The sequence below is a fragment of the Ammospiza nelsoni genome, chromosome 2 (assembly GCF_027579445.1).
Source record: "Ammospiza nelsoni isolate bAmmNel1 chromosome 2, bAmmNel1.pri, whole genome shotgun sequence".
Classification (NCBI taxonomy): Eukaryota; Metazoa; Chordata; class Aves; order Passeriformes; family Passerellidae; genus Ammospiza; species Ammospiza nelsoni.
Genome location: NC_080634.1, coordinates 93,826,607 through 93,845,063, shown reverse-complemented (window position 1 = coordinate 93,845,063; position 18,457 = coordinate 93,826,607). Strand labels below are relative to the sequence as shown.

The following is an 18,457-nucleotide window of genomic DNA, read 5'->3' as shown; positions in this document are numbered from 1 at the left end:
TTGTTTTGAGAGTTATATTTTGTGTGCTTGTGTTTGTTTGTACATATGTGTGTGATGAACACAAAACATCTTTAATGCTTTTTATTCCAAAAGGCTATAGAAGGTTTCGCCCAAAAGGTTAAGCAAACAGCTCAGATTCTTCAGTCCTTTGGGACTGAGCTGGCTGAAACAGAGCTACCAAACGATGTGCAATCAACCAGCTCCCTTCTTGCAACACACACGGAAAAGAAGGACAAAATGAAGGTATGTAAATTTTGTAGAGATGCTGTCTTCTAGTTAAACTGTCTTTTAATTTATAGCTAGCAATATTAATGGAAAATATGGATGATGATAATAGACAGTAGTAATGTGAACCAATGATATCTTTTTGAGCTTGCTTTTTTTGATGTTAAAAATCCTTTTTGCATTGGAAAATGGCATTTCTTGAAACTAAGTTTACGTATGTACAAATGCATAATGGGTTGTATGAGAAACAGTAATTTCTTTGTAAGTGGTGGTGTGTTTAATTTGTAGTTTTGTTTGCAACAGGAAATTTGATTGTATTTGCATGCATATTAAAATATATGGCCTTTTGAAGCATGAACAAATGTTCTTTCAAAAAGGATTAAATGAGAGCTCTTTGGTGGTTTCAGAACTGTGCATCTAACATTTTTGAGATATTTGTAGCCTAAAGCTACACTAGAAGGCTGTCTACCATGAAAATTTAACTCAGTTACACTGGGGTCTTCAGATGGTAAACATGGAAGAAGCTGACATTTATCATTTACTGTCTGTTGTCAGCCACTGCTTTTAATAAAACTGTGCTTGCTCGAATGCTATTGAAATCCTTCTTTCAATTCAGTGCCTTGTGAATTCTGCTTAAAAAACCAACATGCTGCTGCAGTGTGTGGGGTTTTTCTTTTGTTTTGTAGGAGGACATCAGGGTAGCAGTAGAACAGGGAGATGATATCCTTGGAAGTATTACAAAACCAGTTACTGAGAATCCTGATTACAAACTGAATCAAGATCAGCTAGACAATCAAACAACAGTAGAAAGGTGAGAGGTGTGAAATACTAAATATGCTGCTTTTCTGCTTTTTTGATTCCCCCCCAGCTTCTGTATTTAATTCCATATTTGTGCTTTGCAAATAAGCAAATGTTTTAATGTGAACATTAGAAATAATTTCAGAAACAACTCCTCTGTTGTCAGATCTGTCCTGAACAAAGTAACCCCCTAAAGCCCTCTGCGGTGTCACCTGGCTGAAGGAAAATGGGATTGGAATTCTGATACCACTCTTTCTTTCATTTTTGTCACTTTTGGACTCTATACTTGAGTATCTTTTCCTTATTTTAAAGAATATCAATGCTTTGTTTAGAAACTGAAGTGCAACCCAAGAAATTTTGCTGCTGTACAGAAGGCATGAGTGGAAGACTAAAGTGATCTGTCTCTTCAGTAGATTCATCCATTTATCTTTGAAGTGGGAGGGGTTTTTCTCTTTTGAACCTGTTAACTTATCAATGTTGTTAGTAGCTTTTAAAGGCTGTTAGGGAGTACACCACTCCTGAAGTATCTATGCACCAATTTCCTATGTGCTTCCTCTGGGCATATAAGTAATAGGTATAGTTTTCTTCTGCTCCCTGCCTGCCACATACACACCCCCCTCACATTACTGCCAGGTTTGAAGACATTATATCACTGCAGCACAGATGTAAATTTTCACAAAGCTATGAAAGCATAGCTCATTTCCCCCAGGCTGCATTCTGCATTCTTTTTTTGTCTGTCATTCTGTGTTTCTGTTACACTCAGGCCGGCTTTCTTTCCAAATAACTGTCCATTCCAATCACAGAGCTTGGCAGAAGTCACTTTTTTGGTCACTGTTGCTATCAGCTATCCAAGGACGATCAGGGTGGGGGTTGCTCATTTATCCATAACATTCCTATTCAATACAATATCTGACGGAAATTGGAACAAACTCTGTGTGTGTCACTGCCTTTTCTCTTCTTGGTTTTTACTTGTAAATTCAGAGTTCATTTCTGTAGTGTTAAAGACAAAAGTTCATTAAAATTCTGATGGGTTGCCTTCCCCAGATGTTGTCTAAGTACAGCAAAAAGCACTGTATAAAGTCCATGGGATATCATACTGTCAAATACAATTATAGAAGGTAAGTTAAGAAGTGAAAGTTTTAACACATTTGCCAGAATTATAATCAAAGAAGGTTTTCCTCATCACAGTACTGCTGTACACTTGCCAGTGACATTTAATTAATTACTCTGCTTGGAAGAAAAGGAGCAATGGCCTTCAGGTTTATAGTGAGCTTTGCTCCAAAGAATGAAATGTAAGGGCAGCTGCCTGGTCATAGCAGTTCAAATTTTTTACTTTAACTTTCCCTGTTAGCCTAAGGCTTGGGTTCCTCTGAGTCTTAACCCACACACATTTGCATATTTATGTATGTTAGCCTCAGCTCCCCATGTCCCCAGGCCAAAGCTGAAAAGGTGCCTAAAATAAGCACTTGCCATTTTCCAGAAATTAATGTTTGTGTTGAGTTTCAGTTTTATACATCAGTGTTATTGTAGGAAATGATACTGTGTGATACAAAAAATGTTTCCTGTATCCAGTTTGTTTGTCCTGAAAAATACTGCTTTGGGGAGGCTTTTTTTATTTACTGTGGAGGATTGCATTGTCCCTTGAAGGTTGTACCCATCATTCTTAGAGTATTTTTTATGTGTTTTGTTTTGATTTTTAAAGGCTATTGGCTCAATTACATGAAACAGAGACCGCCTTTGATGAGTTTTGGATGAAGCATCAGCAAAAACTAGAGCAGTGTCTGCGCCTTCGGAATTTTGAACAGAATTTCAGAGAGGTGAGAACTTCTTGGTGGCAGTCAATATTTGGTAACATAGAAATGATTCAGAAAATGCTTCCTGCTCTTGATTTTACAGTTCTTGTATGTACTTGCAAGCTTTCTCCAGCCTTTTTCTTGTACTTGCCCTTACTTGACACACTGCTATCTTTACTAGTTTGGATTCTTGCCCATAGAAACATAACATTTTTTTTTTTTCCACAGTCTTAGGAAGTTCTTTTCCATGCACCCAGCAGCATATTCAAAAAGTCCTTTGAAACCTGTTCTGTACCATAGAAACATAAAATGCTGCTGCAACACTTTCATCTTGCCAATAGATCCTTTTATGGAACCAAGTCTCAACTAAACATTCTGGCTGAAATTTTATGAAAACTGTCTCCAACACTGTGGGTGGGAAGTTGCAGCCATAGTGTTAGAAGCTGGGTGAAGGCTGCACTACAATTTTCACAGCCAGTTTCTGATCTCATGTTGTTTAACTCATGTGCTCAATGGCACCTGCAGACCCTTTATCCTGGTGTAGCTGATCTCTGAGCACAGCCCCTGTGTCTTCACAAGAGCAACACTCAGAAACACTCTTGCAAGCATTTTTCTGTCTCTAAAACAATTGCTGGAGTGGGGACCTCTCCCTCATGGTCTGCTGTTAACATTAATGTCACTTTACATCCTTGTTATCTGGTAAAAGCAAGATCATAAATGTTTCCTTTGAATCTTTTTCTTGCATCTTTTTGAGTTCCAGGAAACAGGATTACTTCACTGCCTTTTCTTTGTATTTGTTTTCCTTTTTAATTGGAGGGGGGAGGTAAGCTGACAAAAAAAGGTGCTTTGTCTGCGTCCCAGTAACCCCCTAATGTGAGTCACCTCACTGCAAATAGTGGCTATCACCTGTGTAATTGGGGGGTCTCTGGAGAGGTGGAGATCTCTGCATTCACACATAGCTGTGTCTCATTTCAGGTCAAAGCAGCTTTGGATATTGTGTCTGAGAGACTGTCTGCTTTCACAGATGTGGGAAACAGCCGTTCACATGTGGAGCATATTTTGAAAGATCTTGCCAACTTTAAAGAAAAATCAGATGTAAGAAATCTGCAAATCTCAATTTCTGCTATGACAATGCACGTGCAGAGGGGAATGGGATATGGTTGTTGAGTGTATCTGCTTAAGCTGACAACAAGGCAGAATCAATGTCACAGGTAACATACAGAAGGAATCTGAAATAAAGTCTTTAAGCATTGGAGCAGAATAATTCTTGGACATCCCTCCATAAAGAGCAGAGTGACCAGACACAAAGTGTGATTGCTTCATGTAAGAATTGCATGAAGTGTCTACATAGCCAAGTTTGGCATTTACTGATCAAGGGGCCACTTCCATTCCTATTAAGGCCATGTCTTTCAATAAATCTTAGAAATAAGAAAGCTGTGTTTTGAATGTACAATAAAGATGTCCAACAGAAACATACACTGAGCAATATAGAAAGGGAACCTTTCTCTGATCTGTGCTTCACAATGAAGCAAATTGCTCTCTAAGCGAGGTTGTTGGTCTTAAGGCTGAGATTGGTTTTTTATAATTTGCATTCAGATTGTTGCTGTACCCCAAATTGCATTCATACACACACAGACCCTGCCGAATAAGGCATAGAAAGACAGTGGTTCCTTCACGGGGAGGCCTGTGATTAAACTCACTGTTATTTCTGAGGTACTCTGGTACATGAAGGTTCTTGGGCATTTGGAAAGACAGACATAAATAAACTTTGAGTTATTAAGCAAGGCAGATATGAACTAAAGATGTATTCTTTATCAATATGTGTATTTCACTGTGTAAAAATTGTTTCATTGATCTTGGCCAAGGATAGATGTACTTTAATCAGTGCTTATTTTCTTAGGAAACTGTAACAAAAGCCAAAATGTTAGCCTCAGAGCGTGATGCTTTTATTCAAAGCAATCATTATGCTGTGGACTCCATTATTCCAAAATGCAGTGAACTTCATCATCTCTGTGATGCCTTCACTACTGAAATAGAACGGAGGAGAAAACTTCTTAACAAATCCCTGGAGCTGCATGACTTACTAGAGAAGGTAAATATAGTATGCAACAGCTGTTTCCCAAAACCTCAGGCAAACAATTGTCATAATGGTAGGTAATGTTATCTTAGTGGGCTGGAAGTTTTCTCTTTAAATAGCTGAATACATGACAAGGTTGAGTGTTTCAGACTCTTAGTATGTGATGCTGACATTGTTGCATTCTGAGCCTGTTCTTCTCTGTTTCTAGTCCATGAAGTGGTGTGATGAAGGAATTTACCTGCTGGCTTCCCAGCCAGTAGATAAGTGTCAGTCTCAGGATGGTGCAGAATCAGCACTACAGGAGATTGAGAAGTTCCTGGATACTGGTGCTGGCAATAAAATCAAGGAGTTGAATAAAATTTATGAAGAGTATGCTCACATCCTCAATGAAGACCTAAAGGTACCAGAAGATGTTTATGTGTGTCTGTGTGTCCATTTGTTCATTCTAGAGTTGCTTTCTTGTACTGCCATTGATAGAGCTAAATAATCAGTACTAGGAGTTAAACCTGTGAACTGGAAAGCCAATACATTTCTGTGCCTGAGTCTCAGCATATCTTTGGATAAGCACCAAGGGCTTCAGAGACTTTTCATAACTACTTTAATTTTTCAGATAGTAAAATTGCTTTTAGAAAAAATTCTCCCAAATGAGTATTTGAAATATCTTTTTCTTACGTAGCAAAAATGTGCTACTTTTTTTTTTATTTTTTAGAACCTGAGAATATATTCCTTTTCTTCATGGTTGATCTGTTCATGTAACAGAACCTTTAGACAGTCAAAAAATTTTATTTTTTTTAAATTGAAACTTGAATCCCAGATTTCTTAATAGTAAACACACAAAATATTTTTGAAGTAATGTTACTTAAGTAATGTTCTTAAGTGTACAAAATCACTGTAGATTACACTTTGTTAAGAGGGAAGAGTTAGTGTAATATTTCTATTTGTGGTATAAAAGTAATTGCAATTCCAAATCAGTATGCTGTAGATGCTGTAGATGTCAGTGTAGCTTGTTGATAGGTCTCTGACAGGAATTTAAAAATTATAATAAATTATTTAAATTATTTTTGTAATTCAAGTTGGTTTTTATTTCCATGGCCACTGTAGGACCACGTGCAAAAGGTTTTCCAGAAGCAAGAAAGTATGGAAGAAATGTTTCAAAAGCGGCAAGTAAGTCTTAAGAAGCTGGCAGCTAAGCAGACACGTCCTGTTCAGCCAGTTGCTCCAAGACCTGAAGCATTTGTAAAATCTCCTTGTACCTCTCCAGGTAAGTTATCTGTATTAGCCTTTAGTTTTGTGTTAGAAACTTAAAGAAACTTCCAGCCATAATATGTGGGTGCATGAACATGTGTGTCAGATCTGATCCAGTTCTAACTTCTGTTTGGTTCTGGTTTACATGTTTAGGTCTCCAAAGAGAAAACGTGTCCAACTCAGAAAGCAGTGCACTTCGGAGGGTAAACTACAGAAAAGCAAAGGTATTTTTGTCACTTTGCATTTTTCACACATGCACTACTTGAAAAACTCATAGTGCAACAGAATATTCAGGAACTCTCAATAAGTATGAGGGAATTCTATTGAGAAAGTGATGGCATTGTCCCAGTTGAAGTAACGCTGGTGAAACAGTCACATGGTTTAAATAGGGGCTGCTTTGTTGCTGGGCTGGTTATGATAGAGGGTAAAGTAAATAGTTGCCAATATTAGGGAAAATGTTAGGGGCAGCAAAATATTAGGTCTATGAACAGGAAGCATTTTTTATTTGCCAGTAGTAATTGGCTACTCTTAAAGCCATTGACAGTGAAGAAGTAGTTGTCATTGGCTCCAAGACAGCTTCACCTGACCTTGCCATTCCCAAGTGGGGATGGTCTTCCTGCCTTGCCTGCAGCAAGGGAAGTATCCTGACAGCAGCAACAGAAACAAGGAGTTTCTCACTGAGTTAGAGAGTTGGATCAATTCAGCAAAGGTGCAGCAAAAGATAACACCAGGACAAAGGCTGGGCCACATGACCATGATGGACAGCATTCGGAGAGAAAAGGGGTAACTGAAGGAGGGCTTGAAAGCAGAACCCCTCTCTTTTTTCAGCAAGCCATAGTTAGATTTAGGCATTACAGTAAAAGTTTTAGGAGTGAATTTCTAGGAGTAAATTTCAGTTTAAGAAGTAACCAGAAAGTTAGCACAGTACCTTATTTTTGGCTTGGAAAACAGACTAAGGCTAGTGTTGCCTACAAGATTGTGCTGGTGCTCTGATGCCTTCTTGAAAAGGGTTTTGAACCACCATCTTTTCTTAACTGGCTTTTGGTGGAGAACTTTTCACATCCAAATATTGTGTACTTCAAGACCTTCAGGGTGACTTGAATTTTTTTCACAGCATTCTTGCAAACTGCCTTCATTTTTAGTGGAGTACAGTCTTTCCAGTGAAAAGTGCTGAGCACAAAGTTCTGTGTTTTAAAGTGTTTTTTCTTGTGATGCCATGATTATTTTTTTCATTGTTTATTTGTTTCCTTCTTTAGAGTGAAACGACTGAACTCCATCAAAGCAGAGGAGGATCTACAATGGATGATGAAGAAAACCTAGCTGTATTACGACAGTAAGTATATTTTGATAAGCAAAAAGTGTGGATTTTCTCTGATTTGGTTCCAGCAAAGCCTGACTAAGGATTTGATAAAACAAGTATATTTCTCTGGAATAATCCTCAGTGAAATGCATTGGCTATGCTCTGTGCACAGAGGAAAATATTTCTGTCTGCTGCATTATTTAGAGTTTGGGTAGTACCAGAGTCTACCTTTGCTGCAGTGAGGTGATGCTGTGGCAGGACAACTACATATTTTCATTTTAGAGATTAAACAGTTATGACTAATAAACCCCCTGTTAATCTATTGAAGGGTTTGGTCTCCGTGCTTTGAGACTTTGTCTTTTTATTGAACTCTTTTTAGTCCTTTTTAGTTTTGATATGTTTTACCAAAAACCACTTTTATAAAAACTGAACAGCATAAAATATGTTAAAGAAATGACTTAGTACCACCTGCAATGCCTATAGCAGACCTTGCATTTTTACTTGCAAACTGGCTGCTTGTATGGTCTTTTTACTGCTATAACCTTCTGTTACACCACACAAAATAACAAGGGAAGGAGTTTGGGGGGAAGTATGATTCAATGCTTGATCATTATGGAAATTAAAGCATCATCAAGATATTTAAAGGGTGCCCTTAATGTCTCTAATTTAAAATTACCATTGTAGCTTTCAGTCTGTTTGATAATCCTATGCAGCCCCAACTCTAGCTCCTGCAGTAATCGCAAACACAGTATAACCAGACTTTGTACATACAATGATAAAACACTCTACTGCTTTAATTCAGTTACTACAGCACTGAAGTTGCTAGATTTTATGTTTTCCTGTTCAAACACATTTTCAAAAATTTAAAATTTTTTTTAAAATACTTATCTCTCAATAAGGATATATAAAGTAATGACAGGAATATCCACGGAACATCACATTTTCCATTACCTTGAAACAGTTATTTTATTGTCTGAAGTAAAGAAGAACAACAGACAAAATTAATGTTGCCTCATTACTTTACATAAGTGAATAGGCCCACCTTAATTATCGTTCCTTGTCCACAGGCATGTAATGAATGAACTTATTGAGACTGAACGAGCATATGTGGAAGAACTTCTCTGTGTTCTTGAGGTAAAGGCTAAGTTTCTCTCTGGATGTTAGTGAATCTCTTGCATTTCATGGATTATCTTATGTTCTCCTTACCACCATAAAGCCTCTGTTTGTTTTGTCAAGCAATGTGGTCATTGCATTTTTCCTTTCTCATCATATTTTCACAGAGACAGCAATATGTGATTTTTTCCTAGAAATAGCCATACAACTAGGATTTTGTATTAGAAAACAAAATTGAGCAGAAAATAAGATGTGCCTTAGTATTTAGGTGGAATCATAGTGAGATTTGTAATGATCATTAATTCCTGCAAAAGTTCTTTCCAGACTCTTGGGTCAGTTCCAGGAAGGTCATATGTCACACAGGAACATGAATCTGTGTCAAGAGGCTTCTGTGTCAGAGGAGAAAAGTTGTTTCTTACATCTTTCTTTGCATATCTTTAAGTTATCTTCCATATATCTTGGGTACAACTGTGGGAACAGAATGCCTTGTAATAAAATCTCCATTTGAAATCATCAAGGAAGCAAAGGTGCTCCCTTTGCTCCACACTTCTGGAGGCATGATTGCAGCACAGCTGAGTTGCTTGTAGAAATACACTGCAGTATTCTTTTTTCCCTCAAGTTCAAGTCTTCAGCTATGGGTGTGCCATTTTCCTGTAATCCAGTTTGACTTCAGGGAATGATGAAGTTGCAAGTAACTATGGCTGAATAATTTGATCAGGATGAACTCGAGTTGAGAGAAGTGGATATTCTTGGTGTCCATATCAATGTTAAACTCCTAAATAGGAACTGTCAAAAGTTATGGACCAAGACTGATAACTTCTGAGTACATACCTTCAAGTAAGAGTAGTGTATGAAGGTTTTGGACTCTGGTCTTGGTTTTGCTAGTTTGTGCTGAGCTTCCCACAGCTTTTACATCCTGTGTTCAATCCAAGTGCTGGAAGTGTTGATTACAGCAGGATGGTCACATCTGACATGTGGGCCTTAAAGATCACATTATCCTCTGCTTTTGTATGCAATGCATCTGTACAGGTGTGTTCATAAAATCATGATTTGAATAGTTTGAGGATTTTTGGTCCTTACTGCTGCTACTGGACCATCTTTCTATTCCCATTGTATTACTCTTGTTTTCCATAGAGTGCAGTGCAACTCCTGACTTGCTAGGCCAAGTGTCTTGGTTTTGTGCCATTGTGAGTGACACTCCAGTAGTCAGTGCCAGGCACACCTCTCCGTGCCTCCTTGAAGTTTGGTATCCCTCTAGCTTGAACATGAGTGATTGGCAGTGCCAGCAGTAATTTTGGGTCAGATACTTGCTGAGGTATGGCTCAGTGGCAGGCTTCCAGCTTTTGAGGAATTCTAGTTATTAGTCCATAGTTCTGGCTGTTCTCCCATTCCCTTTGTTTCTCCTATCCTATTAATCTTTCAATTTTTCATGTAAAATAACCTGGTATTCCTTTGTAGAGACAGTGTCTACTCTTATTATGTCCTGTTTGTTTGCATTGGATTTTCTGTCTGCCACGGATTCTGATAGAAAAAAAGCAAGGTAGTTTCCCAAGATTGATTATTTGGAAACTGCTATAGCTTATCCAAGATCAATAACTTTTCTTTCATTAATAACCATGATCATCACACTTCAGTCTGTGAATAATCTTTACTGGGAGAAGAATACTCGTCTAGTCTATTTTTAGGTATTGAATTCTACCCTTTTTCCCATTTATTTGTATGGTTTTAGAGCAGCTTTCAGATGAAAGACTAAGCAATGCCTTAAACATTCTTAAAGTAAGATTAAATAATCTAAGATTAAATAATCTGTGTGGCTGCATTAAGTAGCTCTCCCTCTCTTTTCTTAAAACACAAGTACTGCATAGGTAGTAAAACATGAGGCTTTTTATAATAAATTTTAAAAGTATATCAGCCTAAAGTGAAAAAAATGACAAAAACTTTTTGTCAATGTATGTATTTCAAGCTTTTGTCCCTTCAAGATTTGAAAGTAATGAACTCTGTCAGGCTTCCTTTCATCTGAGCTAATTCAATACTCCTTTTGCCAGTACTGGCTGTGCTGCTATATTTGATTTCATCTTGACTTAAAGTGGAAATCATTCTCTTTGTGGAGCTCTTCATCTAAAGAGCTCTTCTTGGTGGCTGCAGTAGTTCTTTTCCTAGTAAAAAAAATTAACTTAAAAATTTTTTAAGGCTGTACAATTTTCCTTAATTTATTTATTCCACTCTCTTTTTTTCAGACTCTGTATTTTCCTGCTTGGGGGCAGGAAAAATATGCAAAAGAAACCAATGCTTAGCTATTTATGAGATCCATCATCTTTGCCTATACCACTTGGAGGGGTTTTTTTGGGTTTTTTTTTTTTTTTTTTTTTTGCTTGTGTGGTCTTTTTTCTCTGGTTTTTTTTTTTTTTTTGTTTCTTTTGTTTTGTTTTTTGGTTTTTTTGGTGGTTTTTTTTTTTGTGTTTTTGTTTGTTTGTTTGGGGGTTTGTTTGGTTTTTTGTTGTTTTTGTTTTTGTTTCTTTGTGGTGTTTGAGGTAAAATACCCAGACTTTAAAAGGGCTGATTCTGGGTTCTTTAAAAAAAGAAATTCTGTCTTATGCAAATGCTTGAATTCCTCAGGCTAGCTGACTTTACCAGCTAGTTCTTCTACTTTCTGTAGTTTGGACCTAATGTTGAAAATGTTGGAAATGTTATCTGTAGGTGCACTTTTACTTACCTTTTCTTTTAATTAGTTAGTTTGCTTGTTTGGTGTGGCTTATTATAATCAATGTGCCTTAATGCAAGGATCACCTTGTGTTTAAAAATTTTTTAAAATGAACAAAAACAACAAACCACGAGAGATAGAAATCTAATCCAAATCTAAAGAAGATAGAATCATCTTCCTTCAATGCCTGTATGCTAAGAAATGTATTTATATTAAGAAATCTGCTTATAATGCAGGTGTTAGATAATTCCTGCCATTTTTCTGGTTGACTTGTTGGGACTGGTTTTTTATTTAGGGTTTTTTAGTGTTTTGAGAGAAGGCAGATTAGTGACCTCAGGGCCACAGGAGAACAGTCCTGGACTAAAGCCACTTGTGTCCTTTTCTGTGCCAGATTAACAGACAAGAGAATGTTGTCTATGTGCTTATGTGACAAGTGGAGGACGTGGGAATCTAAAGCTACTCCTTTAGGTACTGAAGCAAATGGAAGATTTTTAGCTTAATGGTGTCTGTTACCTGCAGAAATAACTACACTCAGCTTATTCCTTGATAGCAATGGCTAAAACAGGCATGAAGGTTTGTGTGTGTACTGGAATTCTGACTCTAAATTCAGATGTGTAAAGTCTTAGCAAAAAGAGTATGAGCTATAATTTGTAAGCAGTGTAGGAATGTAGAGCCTTTAGTTGGTGAGAATGATTGCAAACTTTGTTTCATCCTCACTTATCTAGAATTGCAGGATTTACTCAAATGCCTTTCTAAAGACTCTGTGTGTCTGAGTGGGGTGATGGGAAAACAGAATTTGTATTCTTCTTTCCTGATTAATACTGAGCTCTTTCTTGTCTGTCTGTCAGCCTGAAGACAAACTGCCTTGTTAGAGAGAGAAGTACTGCAAGCAAAGGTAGATAATAATTGTGCCTCTCTCCTGTGTTGCAGGGTTATGCTGCAGAGATGGACAACCCCTTAATGGCTCATCTCATTCCACCAGAACTGCAAAATAAGAAAGATATCTTGTTTGGGAATATGGAAGAAATTTATCACTTTCACAACAGGTGAGGATTTGCATTCAGTTCTAAGAACAGCATTTGGATGAGATTCTTTACTTTGTAATTTAATCTACCTTAGATTGCTAAAAGATCCTTACAGAGTTCTACTTGTCTGTATGGCATGGCAACATTGTATTGCTTAGAAGAGGAAAAGCAAAATATCTATAGAAGATGAGCAAAGCTGTGTGAAACTGCATATATGCAGCACACAGGTAGAATTTTGCATTGTGGTCATCTTTCTGAAGCAAGATATTTGGATCTGGTTACAAGATAATTAAAGTAGGTTTTATTTGAGTTTCTTTTTTTTATTACATTTGCTGTGGAAAGTGAATTATGGTTGTAAATCACACGTTTTCAACTCTTCCATCTGATTGAGGGTGAATAAATTTATATTTCTATGGATGTATTAAATAACATATAAAATTAATATATAAAACCATATTTATTTGTATATATTAAAATATAGATTGAGTGACCTCTCTGAAGTCTGAATCCTCGCTGCTAGAGAGGTATTTCTTCATAGGATAATATTTAAATTCATAGGAAAGGGAAATTGATTTTCAAAAGAAGTTAAGCATATTAAGTAGTTGTTTCTTATTCAGGCAAAACTGGAATGAATTTTTGTCACTGGTTTGTTTTTTTGGGTTTTTTTGGGTTTTTTTTTTGTGTGTGTGTGTGTGTGTGTTTTGGGTTTATTTTAGTTTTGGGAAGGTGGTTTTTGGGTTGTTTGGTATGTGGTGTTTGGTAGTATTTGGAAACAAAACCCAAACACTTTAAACTGTACAAATCCTGCTGATGAATACATAAGGAAGGGAAATTAAATCCCCTTTCCTTCTCCAACCCTGTATTTGATTTCAGTTGCAGCAACAGTAAGCTGAAAGAAATTGGTCAGAATATTTGTTTTCATTTGCTATTCCCTTTAAAGTACACGATCTAGAAGAACAGTGTTTGACTTTGTAGCATTACAACTCTGTTTCCTTCCAAAAGTTTAGAAACCTAATTTCAAAACTGTGAACATTATGACAACTTTCTTAACTCTAAGAAAATTTTCTTTCTCATAGGATATTCTTGAGAGAACTAGAAACCTATGTGGAATACCCAGAACTGGTAGGACGGTGCTTTCTGGACCAGGTATGTGTGGCCTTTTGCTGGCACTGCATTCACAAACCTCTTTAGGGCTGTAATATTAGGCTGAGAGTGATTCTGATGTAGCAGTGACCACCACATCCCCTTTGTTTGTCCTGAGCATGGAATAGGTTGAGAATGTAGATGTTATTTGAGAGTTACAGATACTTTCCCCTGTGCAGCACAATTGATTTTGTTAGGAAAAACTACCATATTGTTAAAACAAAACTGCTTTTTTAAAGTGTCAGTCAAGAAAGCATGAAGAGGAGTCGTGCACTGCATTGTTTCACATCACTATAAATTGTTGGTTTACTTGGTTAGATTTCTTTAGTGGATTGTTGTTTTGTTCTTTTCATTTTTCTTTAAAGAGTACACCTCAACAGAGTAAGTCCAAAACATTTTTGTTCCAAAACATTTTTGTTCCAAAAATAAACTTTTTTAAATTGGGGATGTACTAAACAATGTCTCACCTATAGTGTATTAAAGGCTGATAAGAATGTGTGTATGGAAATCAGCCTTTTGATGCTCTAAAGCTCCTGGGAGGAGCCACCCCTCTCCCCTCTGTTTACTGCCTACATCCATGGAGATGGTGTTTCCTAAAACTGAGGGATGGAGGTGCTTCTGTGCCTGCTGATTTCCTGCCTGGTCTTTCCTTTATATCTGTGGTTACTACGACATTTTCAACAGTCTTTATTTCCTTTTGCTTTCAGCAAGTGCTGAAGTCATGCTATTTAATTTTTGAAGTAGTAAGGGGGAGCAAACTGCTTGATTTACCTTAGTGTGACTCCCAGTGAAAAACACATTTGTAAAAAGAAAATAAAGGAAAAGGACAAAGTCTTTTTAAAAATCTACACAGTGGGTCTCATGGGCTGGGCACACATAGAGGTATTTTTCATATTGTAGAAGAAATATATTTGTAAATATAACATATGCTTCTTCATAATGTGTTTAACATTCAACTGAAGCAAAAATTAACAGGAGTGTTTTATTTTGTAAATTAGTAGCCATTACAAAATCAGTGATTTTGCAATTCCTTGAGGCATCCTAAGCAAAAAACAATGATTCAGTTTTTGGTGGTGGTGGATTCTTTCATAGCATTATTGAAAATGAAAAGAATTGTTATGAACTTTGTCTATTAAAGTCACAAGAATTCATGAACTTTTTGCTTTTCTCCCCAATTCCAGATGGAAGACTTCCAGATTTATGAGAAATACTGTCAAAATAAACCTCGATCTGAAAGTTTGTGGAGGCAGTTTTCAGACTCTGTATTTTTCCAGGTATGCTTGCTTGAATCCCTAAAATAATGGTGGCTTTGGTTTTGTTGGGGTCTGGGGTTTTTGTTTAGTTTATTTTTACTGAACCTTCTCAAGAGCAAATAGCAAAAATACTGATTCGTGTCCTGATGAAATCCAACACTGATTACAGGAATGTCAAAGGAAACTCGACCACAAGCTCAGTTTGGACTCATACTTGCTGAAACCTGTTCAAAGGATAACCAAATACCAATTATTGCTAAAGGTAAGTATTACTAAACTATAATGCTAAGCACATTTTATGCTTTTTTTTTTTGAATGCTGCTTCTCTCATCCTGCTGTAGAGAAACCTAAGAGTTAATGAGCAGATGTGTAAACGGACACACACAAATCCCTGTTCATCAGTTTTCAGCTCAGTTTTTTTTTTCTTTCAGTCAAAAAACTTCTAATAAGCAAACATTGCACAGAGACATCTTGTGTAACTACCTTTGCCCTTAGATTGCAGCTGAAAAGAAGGTGAAAAGTTGGTGAGGGGAAAACAGAAGGTCCAAGAAAACCTTGAAACAAAGATGATAGAGTATCTGAAGTACTTCAATTATAGTCACCCCACCCGTATTGCAGGAACTTGCCTTGCTGGACTCTAGGAAATGCACTTTATGGAGAGCACTGTATGGTGTTTGTATGAAGGATGCTGTTGTGATTCACTTAAATATGCTATACTGAGAGAGCAAAATAACAGCAATATACTACCATAAATTTATTTAAAGTATTATATAACATTTTGAAATAAGAAAAATTATTTGAAATAAGAAATATTTCTCACAAAGACATGATACAATTCTTGTATTTAACAGTAGCTTAAAAATTCACTTCAGACCAGATTTACTCTTGAGTTAAAACTGAGCTGTTAACAGCCTTTAAAGAATTAATTACTTTAGTCTTGTGTAAAAAGAGGAGACTTATAAAGGCTTTTTACTTAAAATAACTTCCTACAGTTCATGAATAAATTCTTATTTTCATACTGTGAAGTCAAAGGAATTCCACATGAACTTGCTGCTGTGATTATCAAATTGATGCTGCTTCACCAATAATCCCTTTAGAGAAGGAATTCCCTTTTAGATCTATAGACAATACCCAGTGCAGTAAGTTTAGATCTCTTACTAGCATGACAGGCCTTGCCATAATTAAAAGAGTAAATTAAATTTGGCTATGTTTTTAAATTTGTTCTGAATAGTAACAAATGAAAAGACCCTATCCTTTTGTTAGAGGATTGTTGGTTTGGTTTTTGATTTTTTTTTTTGCAATTGTGAAGAAAAATATGTTTGCAAAGTTAATATTGAAAAATTCTTACATACAGCTTACAAAACCTCTAGATGAACAAAATATATTTGGCTAATGAGCAGGAGAAATGAGAAGTAAATCTTTAGGTTCTATTGAGTTCCAGCCACTACTGAACTACCTAGATTATATGGTATAACGCTTCACTTTGCTAACTTTAAATTCACAGAATCATAGAATGGTTTTGTTGGCAGGGACATTAAAGACCATCTCATTCCAACCCCTCCTGCCTAAAATTCAGTGTTAAAATTTGAACATTCCTAGTTGCTACTGTTTCAAAAGCTAGGTAAATGTGTTGTCGTTGCCTTGCACTCAGGAAATGCTGAAGTACAGTAAGAACTGTGAAGGTGCTGAAGATCTTCAGGAAGCACTGACATCTATCCTGGGCATTCTTAAAGCAGTTAATGATTCTATGCACCAGATAGCCATTACAGGCTATGATGTGAGTAGCAGCATTTTTACTTACTTTTAACTTTATTTTCTTTACTTTTTTAGATATATGTACAGCATGCCCTATACTGTGTACTAATAACAAGAAGAGTGTTTTACAAAACATGCTTTTAAACTTAATTGTGTAATGAAAATAATAGGAAAGGGATGTCTTTATACTCTTTGGAAGTTTTCCTGCTATGACTAATATTTTCCTCTGTCTACCTAAGTTGTTTTTTCCTTTGATCTTTGTGTAATACTACACCCAAAACTTTCAGTTCCCAAAAAAATAATAAATCCCAAAACAATACATAAGCAGATTTGGAGCAGAGGAGAAGGGGGGAAGACCCAAACAACCAAACATGTATTTTGCTTCCCTCTCTCCATGTGTAGTTCTCTGTGCCTCTGCTACTGGTACACTTGATTGTAAAATCCTGCCTGAACAGTGGTGGCCAGTGAAAATTATATGGAGAGATTCAACACTGACTTCATTGCATTTCCAAATCTACCATAAACACTGAGATGAGAGATTATTGGGAACAACAGACTTCTAAAGACCTGTTTGGAGTCTGTATTGTAATCTGATGTCATCTCTGTAGTTACAAATATCACTGGTTTTTTTGTTCCAGGGAAACCTGAATGAGCTGGGCAAGCTTTTAATGCAGGGATCCTTCAATGTCTGGACTGATCACAAAAAAGGTCACACAAAGGTGAAGGATTTGGCACGCTTCAAGCCAATGCAGCGACACCTCTTCCTCCATGAGAAAGCAGTGCTGTTCTGTAAGAAGCGAGAAGAAAATGGAGAGGGATATGAGAAAGCACCTTCTTATAGCTACAAACACTCCTTAAATGTAAGGCACTGATCAGTCCTGATGGTCAGGGTACTGAGGGCTTAGCCTGTAGTAATATTCAATATTCTACTTGTATCTGCAAACCTGTGTTGCAGCATTGTACTGGGAACTTCACTCCTTGAGACAAACCTGACTGGTGCTGCAGGTCTGTGTTGGTTTGTGTTGCTGTCTGTCCAGCTGAATGGCAGTTGTATTAATCACAGAAAGCATAGGGAAAGGTAAAAATCATGAAGGGTTTGTTGGTCTGGATTTTAAAAGCAACATTTCACAAGTGAGTCTCAATCTAATGCACCTAAACCCTTCTTCCCTCCAAGGTAGCCAGGCTGATACAAAGCACTAAATCTCTTGTCTCCAACACACAGATCACAAATTGTTAGCTATTCTTTTCCTTGTGCAAGAGGCCAGATGGGGTTTTTCTTTTCAGAAATAAGGTACCACAGAATACCAGTAGCTTCCCTTTTCTGTTTTTAACATAATTGCAATGCAGTAGGTCAGCTTCTGTTCTCTTTGCTTCCAGATGGCTGCAGTTGGAATAACAGAAAATGTCAAGGGTGATGCAAAAAAATTTGAAATCTGGTATAATGCACGGGAAGAAGTTTACATTGTACAGGTAAATTACATGTCCCTACATTCAAAAAATAAAAAAAAAATAGAGAGATGGGGAGCAGGGCCTAGCCCTAAGAAGATCTGGAGGTTTCTTTTCCTGTTATATCACTAATAGAGTGTGATGAAGGAAATGTAGAAAAAAGAAAGAAAACCTAAATCATATTTCAATGGGAAGAGACTTCCGGGGGAAAAAATAATCCCATCTTACAATGTCCATAGAGGAAATTGTATACACCATTTCTATGACTGTCACTGGAGCAGTGGACGGCTTGGGAGATGGGGTTTGACTGCAGCACAGCCTCAAGTCTGCTCCAGTTTCTGGTCACAGAAGCACTGGAGAGGGAGCTTTGTCTGTCCCTCTTGAAAGATTCCTCTGAGGCTATGCTTTAGCATGTAACTATTTGTGTAATAACTATTCTGTGCTTGATGGCTGATTGTATTTATTTTTGGGTAGGCTCCAACCCCTGAAGTTAAAGCTACTTGGGTAAATGAAATAAGAAAAGTGCTAACAAGTCAACTGCAGGCATGCAGAGGTAAAACACTTTGGAGATTCTCTTTTTTAT

The 18,457-nt window shown here is 36.9% G+C and overlaps 1 protein-coding gene across 12 annotated transcripts in view; it reads left to right on the top strand.

The window, feature by feature from the left end:
- Positions 1-18,457, top strand: part of MCF2L (MCF.2 cell line derived transforming sequence like) — a 145,710-nt gene that overhangs the window by 116,951 nt on the left and 10,302 nt on the right. For all 12 annotated transcript variants that reach the window (XM_059492256.1, XM_059492264.1, XM_059492283.1 and 9 more), the window contains 18 exons: positions 94-243; positions 912-1,036; positions 2,726-2,840; positions 3,792-3,911; positions 4,717-4,908; positions 5,102-5,293; positions 5,995-6,154; positions 6,292-6,362; positions 7,395-7,471; positions 8,506-8,572; positions 12,183-12,298; positions 13,354-13,423; positions 14,602-14,694; positions 14,843-14,935; positions 16,325-16,450; positions 17,067-17,288; positions 17,806-17,898; positions 18,349-18,427. In XM_059492256.1, coding sequence (XP_059348239.1) covers positions 94-243; positions 912-1,036; positions 2,726-2,840; positions 3,792-3,911; positions 4,717-4,908; positions 5,102-5,293; positions 5,995-6,154; positions 6,292-6,362; positions 7,395-7,471; positions 8,506-8,572; positions 12,183-12,298; positions 13,354-13,423; positions 14,602-14,694; positions 14,843-14,935; positions 16,325-16,450; positions 17,067-17,288; positions 17,806-17,898; positions 18,349-18,427 — 2,161 coding nt within the window. The remainder of the gene's footprint in view (positions 1-93; positions 244-911; positions 1,037-2,725; positions 2,841-3,791; positions 3,912-4,716; positions 4,909-5,101; positions 5,294-5,994; positions 6,155-6,291; positions 6,363-7,394; positions 7,472-8,505; positions 8,573-12,182; positions 12,299-13,353; positions 13,424-14,601; positions 14,695-14,842; positions 14,936-16,324; positions 16,451-17,066; positions 17,289-17,805; positions 17,899-18,348; positions 18,428-18,457) is intronic.